General features: G+C 39.8%; 1 protein-coding gene across 1 annotated transcript in view; it reads right to left on the minus strand.

Moving 5' to 3' along the window:
• Positions 1 to 13,412, minus strand: part of ADGRB1 (adhesion G protein-coupled receptor B1) — a 615,330-nt gene that overhangs the window by 177,862 nt on the left and 424,056 nt on the right. Inside the window, exons 6-11 of the mRNA XM_075827930.1 lie at positions 12,735 to 12,899; positions 11,738 to 11,902; positions 10,975 to 11,139; positions 5,260 to 5,361; positions 3,286 to 3,392; positions 257 to 451 (exon numbers count right to left, since the gene is read on the minus strand). Coding sequence (XP_075684045.1) covers positions 257 to 451; positions 3,286 to 3,392; positions 5,260 to 5,361; positions 10,975 to 11,139; positions 11,738 to 11,902; positions 12,735 to 12,899 — 899 coding nt within the window. The remainder of the gene's footprint in view (positions 1 to 256; positions 452 to 3,285; positions 3,393 to 5,259; positions 5,362 to 10,974; positions 11,140 to 11,737; positions 11,903 to 12,734; positions 12,900 to 13,412) is intronic.

Below are 13,412 nucleotides of genomic sequence, written 5' to 3' on the forward strand. Positions count from 1 at the left end.
GCTGTATCTAATCCTATCATGTGTGATACTGTCTGCTGAGCTGTGTATCTAATCCTGTCATGTGTGATACAGTCTGCTGAGCTGCTGTATCTAATCCTATCATGTGTGATACTGTCTGCTGAGCCTTATATCTAATCCTATCATGTGTGATACTGTCTGCTGAGCTGTGTCATACTGTATGTAGAGTCAGTGTATCTAAGCTTATCTTGTGTGATACACCACTACAGAGCCATCACAACTGTATTTGTCTTCTGACCTGGACATCATTGGATGAAGGGCTGTGATACGGCCGTCGGAAGATCTCAGTCATGTTCCTTAGACTGTCCACAATAGATAAGATGTCTCCGCTGTAACTGGCGCCTTCTTGAGTGGCGTCCACCAGAGTCTGCAGCACCCCGGAAACTCCTTCACCCTTTTGCCCCCTTTGAGCCTTCGAGAGATGCTCCCTGATCTGCAATATACAAACAGAACTATCACATAATAATAATAATAATATATAATAATAATATAACAATGCTGCCAAAGATTAGAGCACAACCCCAGACATCACATGATAATATAATAATAATAATAATAATAATAATAATATAATAATAATAATAATAATAATAATAATAATAATAATAATATATAATAATAATAATAATATAATAATAATAATAATAATATATAATAATAATAATAATAATAATAATATAATAATAATAATAATATATAATAATAATAATATAATAATAATAATAATAATAATAATAATATATAATAATAATAATAATATAATAATAATAATAATAATATATAATAATAATAATAATAATAATAATAATAATAATAATAATATAACAATGCTGCCAAAGATTAGAGCACAACCCCAGACATCACATGATAATAATATAATAATAATAATAATAATAATAATAATAATAATAATAATATAATAATAATAATAATAATAATAATAATAATAATAATATAATAATAATAATATATAATAATAATAATAATAATAATAATAATAATATATAATAATAATAATAATATAATAATAATAATAATAATAATATATAATAATAATAATAATAATATAATAATAATAATAATAATAATAATATAATAATAATAATAATAATAATATAATAATAATAATATATAATAATAATAATAATAATAATAATAATAATAATAATAATATATAATAATAATAATAATAATAATATAACAATGCTGCCAAAGATTAGAGCACAACCCCAGACATCACATGATAATAATATAATAATAATAATAATAATAATAATAATAATAATAATATAATAATAATAATAATAATAATAATAATAATATAATAATAATAATATATAATAATAATAATAATAATAATAATAATAATAATAATATATAATAATAATAATAATATAATAATAATAATAATAATAATATATAATAATAATAATAATAATATAATAATAATAATAATAATAATAATAATAATATAATAATAATAATATATAATAATAATAATAATAATAATAATAATATAACAATGCTGCCTAAGATTAGAGCACAACCCCAGACATCACATGATGTCACTCAGACGAGACCCTTTACAGCTTAAAATGTATAGAATCTAATTTCCCATAAACCTTATTCCTAGGTTTTTGGTACGGTCCCATGATGCACTTCAAACAGAGCTTTTCAAGCCCTTTAATCCCTGGGTGGAGCTTATTTGTCACATGACCTGTCAGCTGACTTGTGACAATCCTTGGGTGAGCTCATTTCAGGCTCCTAGACATTGTAATTATTTCCTTACATCTTATAAATTGCAGCCCACAAAATCAATTCCCATATTTCATGTCAGCATCTTCTGCTCCCGTACACATAAATGGGCCACGTTCTTAATACATGTGGAGTTGCCCTTTAAATCAAAAATGTCCTTTTGACTGCAGAACCTATAAACCCATCATCCTCTATGTTGCCCTTTAAAAAATCGTTGTGGATTTATTGTAAATCGTAAGAAGAATATTCCCCTTTCAATGTGTGACATCCGACACGGGCAAGAGGGACCGCAACATGATCAAAGGGGACTTCCCTGTTTGATCAGGTTCCGGTGATGTGATTGGGGACTGGTTACCTCCGAGCAGCCAGTCCTAGGGACCTAGCCAGGACCCCACGACTGTCCATAGACTAAATATCAAACAGAAGTATAATATATTAAAAGTTTAAAATGAACATGTAAACCAATAATCCTTTAATAAGATTTAAAAATAAATGAAAAAATAATAAAAAAATTACCAAAAAAACATAATTCTTTAAGATATAAAACAAACTAAATAAATACAAAATAATCTAAGTATAAAAATATACATTTTCTTGCACATACAATCAATAAAACCCCAAAAACCTACACTTATTTGATATCCATACGACCGTAATAACCCAACGAATTCATTTAACAGGTTAATAAGTGTAAAACGTGACCGGTATAAAATAAAAAATGAAAAAAAGAAACAATGTTGAAAACAGAATTATATGAAATTAGATGGTAATTTACATGTACACCCAAACATTGCGCAAAAACAAAATGTAATGCGTGATTTAGGCTTGGTCGTTAAAGGGTTAAAAGTCAGACACTCCATTTGACTGCAGACCCTTTAAATCCGTCATCCTCTAAGTTGCCCTTTAAATAAGCTTGTATATGTTACCCAGCTTTCTCAGGACCCTGAATGGCATATCTGCCTAATGATACGGGACTCCTGGAGCAGGGGATGAGTACCTGCACAGATTAGGTCACCCTTGGCACCGCTTATCCCTTAAATGGCCGGTGGAGGTCCCTATCGACCGTAGAACCTCTGCACATTCCCGTTGTCATTAGTCAATGGAACGATAATGAGAGATCAGATTGCGCTCGCTACTTTATTGTATTGAGATGGAAAACTCACAAGTGTTCATTTCTGCTTCTCCGAGCACCATATTTAACAGCTTAGGTCTCATTTAACGGAGAAAAAAAGCGAAATGCGCCAAGAGCCTTAAAAGTCAGACTATAGAGGTGAGCGCAATTCAAGAGGGAATTATGGCGGCCTGCTGAGCACATAATAATACAAATCACAAAAGCACTTAAACTATTCCGTTCCCCCGGATGTCTCGTATCTAGAGACGCCACCAACCTGAATTATTACAGCGCCAGCAGTTCTGCGCGTTTCGCAGAAAAAAAAGTCAAAAAGAACAAATTGAATAAAACCATAAATAATAAGACGGCGAGGAGACGCCAAACGGTATTTTTTATCTTACCATCTGTTGAATATTCCTGTAGTCAAGGGAAACACATTTGATGTACGTCGGAGCCTCCCAGTAAGCGTCTCCCACCTCATCCAGAACGCACTTTCGGAGAATGAGTCCTGCAAGCGAGCAACAGGATTCAATGAATATCCCCCCAACCAAGTCATCGATGAGCATTTCCCCTAAAATCAAAAAATTCCCCATGAAATAGAATTTTAGAGTCCTATTAAGCTGGATCTTAGGTCTATCTGTGCCCGGGAAAGCTGGGTGCCATTTCAGCTCCCACTGTTTTTGCTACACAGCTTTTCCAGGGCCCTGAATGGCAAATCTTCCTGGGTATGTAGCAAAACAGGAGGAGGGGATATATCCAGCACTGGGACATCTTCTTCCTTTATGGAGCAACTTAGCCCTCCACTTATATAGCGGGTTGGAAATTTAAAGGGACAAACACTTAAAAATATATAATAGACTGTGTTTTAATTCCTCAGCATTTGCTGTCAGTGAATGGTAACAACATTGAAAGGCTGGGCACCTGTACAGACCTAATACAGCTCACAACTGAGGGTTTGCTACAATTGTCTATACAATCCTGTGTGTGTTACAATGTATCAGTCTGGAGTCCAGGCTGTTTAGCAGACTCAGGACAGGATAAAGATTTGTGCTGCTGATGTTACAGATAATTGTTTACTAATGGAATCAATTGCGACAAACCCTCTGGATGTAAACAAGATTGTTAGAATCTACTGACAGCAAGCAGAGATCTTGAAATGACGAGGAATTTAATCACAAAATATATTCGAAAGTTGCACAACTTTATATACAGAAGACATGACTGAGAATGAGAAGTGAGGCACATGTCACGGTGCTGACTACTGAATAATAACAAGCAGACCATGCCATCAGTCACTGCCACCTGTCAGATCAGCGGGTATGTGACCCTCAGCACCTGTTTCTGGGCAGCACCGTCCATAGACTGTATTTTGGCTGCTTCACTGGTGCTGTCCACCTGCCCTGGTGCTGAAATCAAGTTTGTCATTTCAATTATAACTTTTCTTATTGCAGGGGGTCAGGAAGGGGGTGAAGACCAAATGTGAAGATAGAAGAAGACAATGTTCATTATATTATTATTATTATTATTATTATTATTTCCATGTGTCGCAACCTACTGTAAGATTAACATGGGCAACTACAAAGTGGCGGCTTCCATGCCTGCCGCAGCCATAAAACTCCCCGCTACAAGATGTTTCCCCCTTCCACAAGTCTAAATAGATTTGTATTATACTGAAAGGGCTCATGGGTATCTGCCCCTCCTGTGCCCATGTCCTACCTATTACCAGGACTCATCAGTTTGAGTTTGCACAACCCACGTTCTTGGGATCTACCATTGATACGTCACTATCCAAGCCTGACAGCATGTGGACAATACTGTAGATGATGATTTCTCTATGTCCCTATGATAGTACTCAACCTCCAGAGTACAGCCAGGCAGTGTTACCATGGGGACACAGGAGAAGAGAAGCTGCAAGCATTGGACCTGTGACTTCAAGCACTGATAATGCAGCAAGGAAGGACCTTTATCCTTTAGGGTTTAGCTAATTTTAGATTATTATCATTCCCTTAATGAAAATCAGCTGTTCATACACTGACTGGTTATTATACTGAGCGGCCAACTTGAAGAAGCAGAGATGCAGTGTAAAGTATGGGGGAGAGATAGACCAGCAACCGCTGATAAGACAGGAGGTGGATTATTAGACTAAGTTAGACTCCTATAATCGACAACTAAGGTGATATCTTTGATCAGAATCCAGGAGTGACGCAGCTACATTTTAAAGATCACACCAGGGCCGTGACATGAAGTCCTTCTAACCTTTCAGTATATTCTACCATGACTTCCATGTTCTCTTCTGTGATTGTTTAAGGTTCAGAGAAATGTTCGTGGCCAGGTGGCAGCATGGGAAAGTCAACCATCGGCCATATTGCCCTTACCTGTGGCATTTCGGGGGCACCGAACCTCGGCCGTATCTCCCGCTGGGGTTTCTTGCCAAACAACAGCAGCGTAATTTTCCTCCGGACAAATCTCATGGGGCTCTGGAAAGACAGAGAGATCTCTTGTTAAAGGTCAATTCTATTTGCCAATATGGTTTACGGTTTTGCGGCGCTCGTTCTCTCCTAGTCGCGGTGTAGGAGTGATGATTAACTTCATCCTGGCAGAGAGAAGAGCCAGGAAAGAGATACACATCAAAAATAGAGAAAAGAGGGGAGAACGTGCCAAATCGTGTCATCTGCTCGTGATTAAACGTGCCCGGCGAGAGGAGTCGTTACCAGCTTATCCGTGGCGTCACGCAGAATCATTTACTGTTAATTACCGGGCAGGTGCAGCCATTACCCCCAATGTAGAGAGCAGAACGGATCAGACATCGAGAAGTTCAGGTTACATTTGGGCCAGTTTCATATGTTGGGTCTGTATATTCAGTGGCGTATTCGCCAAAGATAAAGCTACATGTGAACAGAGCCTAACGCCAGTTTGACACGAGCGTAATTTGCAAATACCGGCCCAATTGTGAGTCTAATGACCCAAACTCACAGCATCATAGAGTCATATTAAATCTCATACGTCGTCCACGGACCACCATATTTAAAAAAGCGCACACTGGGTATACCTTTATTGCGGTGGTCCACTGTATACCACCCTCTTGGTGCCAGCTCCAGCTTTTAATGCTCCCTTCAGCCCACCCCGTCAGTAATAGAAGAGCCTGGTGCCAACTTTTCCCTCTTTTCCATCCGATATAGAAGAGCTGAATGCAGTAACCCTTGTGTCCCCTTTTTTTTTTTACTCTAATGCTGTAGGGGTCAATGTGATCAGTGGCCCCTTATCCATGGGTCCCTTAGGAGCCACAAGAGCTGATTCAATAATGTGTGGCCAGAATTTACAATAGGCATGAGCAGCACGAGATCACTGGTAAAGATCAGGCAGAAGGATTGGCATCCAGAGGATCAAAAATAACCACAATTTAAGTGATCGCCTAAACTTCGGTGAGTAGAGAAGTCAGCTACCTTATTCTTAGTGGGCACCTGGTCGAATCTACTGTACCAATAGTATTGATGAAGAATATTAAGGCAGCAGCCCTAGAACCTAAAAATATGGGCACACCAAGTAAAAAGGGCTAAAAAAAGAGGTGCACTTTTTGGAACCCAACTCTTAGATAAATATTAATGCCAGCTATTCCAGCCCTGGTGGACACTTAGATGGATCTACCAATGGTAGGATCAGCACCATGAATAGGTAGATATAGATGATGCAGAACAATTGTCATCCATAGGTATCAATCATAGAGGCTAAGAAATGGGGCACTTGTTGGACCCCTACACTAAGATGGATAGTAGAGGAAGCTACCTTAGATCTCAAGCCTTGGTGGACACTTGGTTGGTTCTACCAATGATATGATCAACACAATGAACAGATATGTCATAGAGAAGAAATGTCATCCATGGGTAGCAGTCCTAGAGGCTAAAAAATGGGGCACTCTTTGGACCCCTACACTAAGCTGAATAGAGACGGAAGCTATCTTAGCTCTGTTGCCTTGGTGGACACTTGGATGGTTTTACCAATGGTAGGATCAGCTTCGTGAATAGATATTGAACATACAGAATGATTGTCATCGATGAGTAGCAAAAAGAGAAGCTAGAAAATGGGCACGCTCTATGAACCCCTATTCCTGATGAGTAGGGATGGACGCTATCTTAGCTCTGAAGCCTTGCTGGACTCTTCGTTGGTTCTACCAATGATATGATCAGCACAATGAACAGATATGGGTCATAGAGAAGAAATGTCATCCATGGGTAGCAGTCCTAGAGGTTACCAAATGGGTGCCCTTTTTGGGCCCCCACACTAAGGTGAGCAGGGAAGAAAGCTGCTATATCTCAGCTATCACAGCCTGGGTGGGCATGGGGTAAAATAAGGATTTTCATCTTTGGGTATAAGTCCTGAGGTCCGAACGTGACAACCACTCTGGGTATCATTTAATGGCCCCTAGAGAGTTCTTCCACCGAATGAAATCATTGAGATCCTACAGAATGGCGACCCTCCATAATTACGAGTCCTAAAGGCTAAAACGTTGGGGACACATTTGGGACCCCTACACTTTGGTGAAGAGGGAAGGAAGTGGTCTTAGCCATCTGTCATGGTCAGGAGATGTTATATGGTGCCCTGTGCCGTACCTTCTACCCCTCCCCCACCCCCATATGTTGTACTGTAATACCCCCACACTGTGCTCAAATAATAGCAATATACATATAGCATCTCCATATATAAAGTCATGTGATAATAGTGATATACAATGTCTAACTAATACCGTTATATAATATTAAAGTATTGGTGGCGGTCGCCATCTTTGGCGCCCCCTTCTGCAGGAGTGGCTGATACTCCCGATGCGCCCTGGTTCTAAGGCCGGCCGGGTGTTTGCTGATTTGGATTGTGGAATTTTTTGCCTGGTATTCCTCGGCTTACTGAAGCTTTATATAATGACTTGCTGCATGCAGATGCGGAGTAATGCGCGCGCCGCCCCTCGGGTGTTATCAGACACCCGTCACCAGCAGAAGTGAACGTGCTCGGCGCCTCGTGAGCCGTGGTGTTGGCTTTGATGCAGCTCATTTAGCCGCAGTTCCCGTCACCTGTCAATCACCACGTCCCGGCTCATTATGACAGCGGCCTGTAGTGTTTTCATTAGTGGGATGGTGGAGACAGGTGATCTCCGCAGGTGCGCGCGTGGGAGAACTCCCATTATTTTTACCCTGCACGGGATATTACTCAGAATTGTCATAGATTATTTTATATATAACAAGAGTTTGTGTCCTGAGGCAATAACAGGGGTAGAGCTGCCAGTGGCCCCGGGGCCCGTTCTGAGAGCTGATGGTGAGAGATTCATTAGATGGTGATACGTTAGACAGGAGGGACTCCGGAGACTTGTCAGGAATATTACCACATAGGAGCCGGAGAGCAGATCACAGGTCCGGCTATATAGTGGCAGCTGGGGGTCCTGTACAGGGTGTGATTGGCAAGGCATGCTGAGATTTGTAGTTCATCTACAGCTAATGTGTCTGCACTGAAATGTACAGAGCTACTATAAATGGTTGTATCTAATCCTATCATGTGTGATACTGTCTGCTGAGCTGTGTATCTAATACTATCATGTGTGATACTGTCTGCTGAGCTGCTGTATCTAATCCTGTCATGTGTGATACTGTCTGCTGAGCTGCTGTATCTAATCCTATCATGTGTGATACTGCCTGCTGAGCTGTGTATCCAATCCTATCATGTGTGATACTGTCTGCTGAGCCGCTGTATCTAATCCTATCATGTGTGATACTGTCTACTGAGCTGTGTATCTAATCCTACCATGTGTGATACTGTCTGCTGAGCTGTGTATCTAATCCTATCATGTGTGATACTGTCTGCTGAGCTGTGTATCTAATCCTATCATGTGTGATACTGTCTGCTGAGCTGTGTATCTAATCCTATCATGTGTGATACTGTCTGCTGAGCTGTGTATCTAATCCTATCATGCGTGATACTGTCTGCTGAGCTGTGTATCTAATCCTATCATGTGTGATACTGTCTGCTGAGCTGCTGTATCTAATTCTATCATGTGTGATACTGTCTGCTGAGCCCTGTATCTAATCCTATCATGTGTGATACTGTCTGCTGAGCTGTGTATCTAATCCTATCATGTGCGATACTGTCTGCTGAGCTGTGTATCTAATCCTATCATGTGTGATACTGTCTGCTGAGCACTGTATCTAATCCTATCATGTGTGATACTGTCTGCTGAGCTGTGTATCTAATCCTATCATGTGCGATACTGTCTGCTGAGCACTGTATCTAATCCTATCATGTGTGATACTGTCTGCTGAGCTGCTGTATCTAATCCTATCATGTGTGATACTGTCTGCTGAGCCACTGTATCTAATCCTATCATGTGTGATACTGTCTGCTGAGCTGTGTATCTAATCCTATCATGTATGATACTGTCTGCTGAGCTCTGTATCTAATCCTATCATGTGTGATACTGTCTGCTGAGCTGTGTACCTAATCCTATCATGTGTGATACTGTCTGCTGGGCTGCTGTATCAAATCCTTTCATGTGTGATACTGTCTGCTGAGCCGTGTATCTAATCCTATCATGTGTCATACTGTCTGCTGAGCTACTGTATTGAATCCTTTCATATGTGATAATGTCTGCTGAGCTATGTATCTAATCCTATCATGTGTGATACTGTCTGCTGTGCTACTGTATCTAATCCTATCATGTGTTATACTGTCTGCTGAGCTGTGTATCTAATCCTATCATGTGTGATACTGTCTGCTGAGCTATGTATCTAATCCTATCATGTGTTATACTGTCTGCTTGGCTTGTGTATCTAATCCTATCATGTGATACTGCCTGCTGATCCGCTGTATCTAATCCTATCATGTGTGATACTGTCTGCTGAGCTGCTGTATCTAATTCTATTCAGTGTGATACTGTCTGCTGAGCTGCTGTATCTAATCCTATCATGTGTGATACTGTCTGCTAAGCTGTGCATCTAATCCTATCATGTGTGATACTGTCTGCTGAGCCGTGTATCTAATCCTATCATGTGTGGTACTGTCTGCTGAGCTGTGTATCTAATCCTATCATGTGTGGTACTGTCTGCTGAGCTGTGTATCTAATCCTATCATGTGTGATACTGTCTGCTGAGCTGGTGTATCTAATCCTATCATGTGTGATACTGTCTGCTGAGCTATGTATCTAATCCTATCATGTGTTATACTGTCTGCTTGGCTTGTGTATCTAATCCTATCATGTGATACTGCCTGCTGATCCGCTGTATCTAATCCTATCATGTGTGATACTGTCTGCTGAGCTGCTGTATCTAATTCTATTCAGTGTGATACTGTCTGCTGAGCTGCTGTATCTAATCCTATCATGTGTGATACTGTCTGCTAAGCTGTGCATCTAATCCTATCATGTGTGATACTGTCTGCTGAGCCGTGTATCTAATCCTATCATGTGTGGTACTGTCTGCTGAGCTGTGTATCTAATCCTATCATGTGTGGTACTGTCTGCTGAGCTGTGTATCTAATCCTATCATGTGTGATACTGTCTGCTGTGCTACTGTATCTAATCCTATCATGTGTGATACTGTCTGCTTGGCTTGTGTATCTAATCCTATCATATGTGATACTGTCTGCTGAGCTGTGTATCTAATTCTATTCAGTGTGATACTGTCTGCTGAGCTGCTGTATCTAATCCTATCATGTGTGATACTGTCTGCTAAGCTGTGCATCTAATCCTATCATGTGTGATACTGTCTGCTGAGCCGTGTATCTAATCCTATCATGTGTGGTACTGTCTGCTGAGCTGTGTATCTAATCCTATCATGTGTGGTACTGTCTGCTGAGCTGTGTATCTAATCCTATCATGTGTGATACTGTCTGCTGTGCTACTGTATCTAATCCTATCATGTGTGATACTGTCTGCTTGGCTTGTGTATCTAATCCTATCATATGTGATACTGTGCTGCTCAATCAATGTATCTAATCCTTTCATGGGTGATACTGTCTGCTTAGCTTGTGTATCTAATCCTATCATGTGTGATACAGTTTCAGAGGAACACGCACAGCACTGTAACTCCCATCATGTAATGTTACTAAGTCTTTACCGGGACACTTCTTCTCATTACAGGGTTTGCTTTCCTCTGGTTGGTCGAGGCATTCTTCTCCTCCAAAAAATGGTCCGTAGCAGGTGCGTTCCCTCTTCTGCGCCCCTCCATCGCACGTCGTGCTGCAGCTCCCCCACTGTCCCCACGGCTGCCACTTCCCATCAACTGGAAGGATTAGAAAACCATCATTACCAAACCGGTTACCAGAGAGGTGATGTCTGTCCTCCTACAGATGACGGGGACCACTACTAATGGCTGTTATTACAGCACTGGATGAAACGTCACCCAGCTCTCCACAGACCCTGAACGGCAAACAAATCTACACTGCAATGTCACCGAGCAGAGGAGTATATGAAATATACAACATATCCGCGACTGAAGGGGGTGTAAACCAACATAAAATGTTGAGAAAGTTCCCGAATAATTTGTTTTACTTATTAAGAGCTGATTCTAACTTACATACTCCAGTCACATCCAGAGCTGCAATCACAATCACCCATGTTACAACTTCTCAGCACTGTGAAGATAGACTCAGTATATTACTACACTCCAAACTTTTGCGTTCAGGGGGTACTTGGTGTAAGAACTACATCTCTGACAATGTGCCACAGCAGAGCATGCGCAGTACAGACACTGAACCACTAGGGGACAACAGTGAGATGTAAAATTGTGAATACAGCTCTGGATGTGACTGGAGGACAGGATCGTTGAGAAGGCAAAATAACAGACCCAAATAAATTGGATTTTGTGTTCGGACTCTTACCAGGACACTGCATCAGGAAACAGTCTTTGACGTCCGACCACTGCCCGTGACACTCCGACCCACCGTAAGATGGTCCATTACACTCACGAATTCTCTTATAAGTCCCATTGGAGCAAGTGGCAGAGCAAGAACTCCAGCTGGACCACTCGTTCCAGTTACCATCAACTGTGCGGGGGGAAAAAAAGCATCCAATGATATAGCAGAGCTGAATTTGTAGCACAAGATTGCACAACTTATAGAGATACGACATTGTGCTAATGACTAACTACATACATTTCACTGCATCTGTGAAATCTAGCTCTGGTATATCTGACAAACTGCTCTCTTTTACAGACGACAAACTCACCTCCACTAGACCACAGAAACGTAGGTTTGTCACATCTGTTCAATTTCGTACAACTGAGATTTGCAAAATTTGTCCAACTGAGCATCGCTATATATATCTGACAAATTCGGACCTGCTACATATAATTGGTCATACGTAGAAGAACCAAATTTGCCAGGTATATACAGCAGCATTGCAACATTTGGCCATTTTAGCTCTGCTACATCAGAGTATCTGAGTTTGACCACGCTTATTGACTGATCTTGGATAAATATGACAAAAATAGCATCTGACCGACTGAGCCCTGCTACATATACTGTATGACAAACTCAGCTGTGTACATCACTGAGAAACTCTTTTTTAAATCTGCCCATCGGATCTCTCCCATAAGACAACATCAGCTTTACAACATCTGCCAAATACAGTTGTGATACCTCTGTCAAACTTAGCACGGCTTCATCTGACTAACTGAGCTATGCTAACTTGACTCTGCTACATATGACAAACTCAGCTCTGCTACATATAGTAAACTTATCATTGTTATAACATATCAAATGAGTCTTTCTACAAATGTCAAACTTAAAAACTCAGCTCTATCATATCTAACAAATTGAGCTCTGCTACATCTGTATAGCAAGAGAGAAACCTGGAGATGTATAAAGTTGTAGTCACCTGGACACAAGGCGATATTACAGAATTTGGTCTGTTTCTCTGGTCCTGTGCACTGTTCACCCCCGAACTGAGGCGGGTTGCAGGTTCGGGTTCTCTCTCTGTAGCCTCTTCCACAGGTTGATGAACACAGACTCCATGGTGACCATTCGTCCCAGGTACCGTGCACTGCGGGAACACAGAACATATATTATATAACTGGCCCTCAAGTTCTTACAAATCAGATTTATCTCATTCTATGTTCTTCCAGAAAGTTGGATGACAAGCGACGTTACTGCTATGCAGAAATCCATCCCCCGCTCTGATCTCCCTGCCTGATGACTGGGACAATTTGCCTAAAAGTCGGTGACACATTCTATGGCGTTGGTTTTTTTTTTTGTTACTTTATTTTGCAATGAATTGTTAAAAATGGGCGAAATTTAGATCAATAGTAAAAATATAGTAAAAAAAAAAAAAAATGAATTGAAAAAAAACAACTAAATATAATTCATGTCATTAATACAAATGAAACCATATTTACAAAATCAATGTAACAAAAATTTGATGTCAAAAGTAAATAAAAAACGAATACAAATAAATAAAATAAATAACATCTAATAAAATATCACGAATAAAATAGATGAAAAGTCAAATAAAATCCTAAACAAAATATAATCAAAGAATAAAAGAAATAAAATGAAA

This window comes from Rhinoderma darwinii, chromosome 5 (genome assembly GCF_050947455.1).
Source record: "Rhinoderma darwinii isolate aRhiDar2 chromosome 5, aRhiDar2.hap1, whole genome shotgun sequence".
NCBI classification, from domain to species: Eukaryota; Metazoa; Chordata; class Amphibia; order Anura; family Rhinodermatidae; genus Rhinoderma; species Rhinoderma darwinii.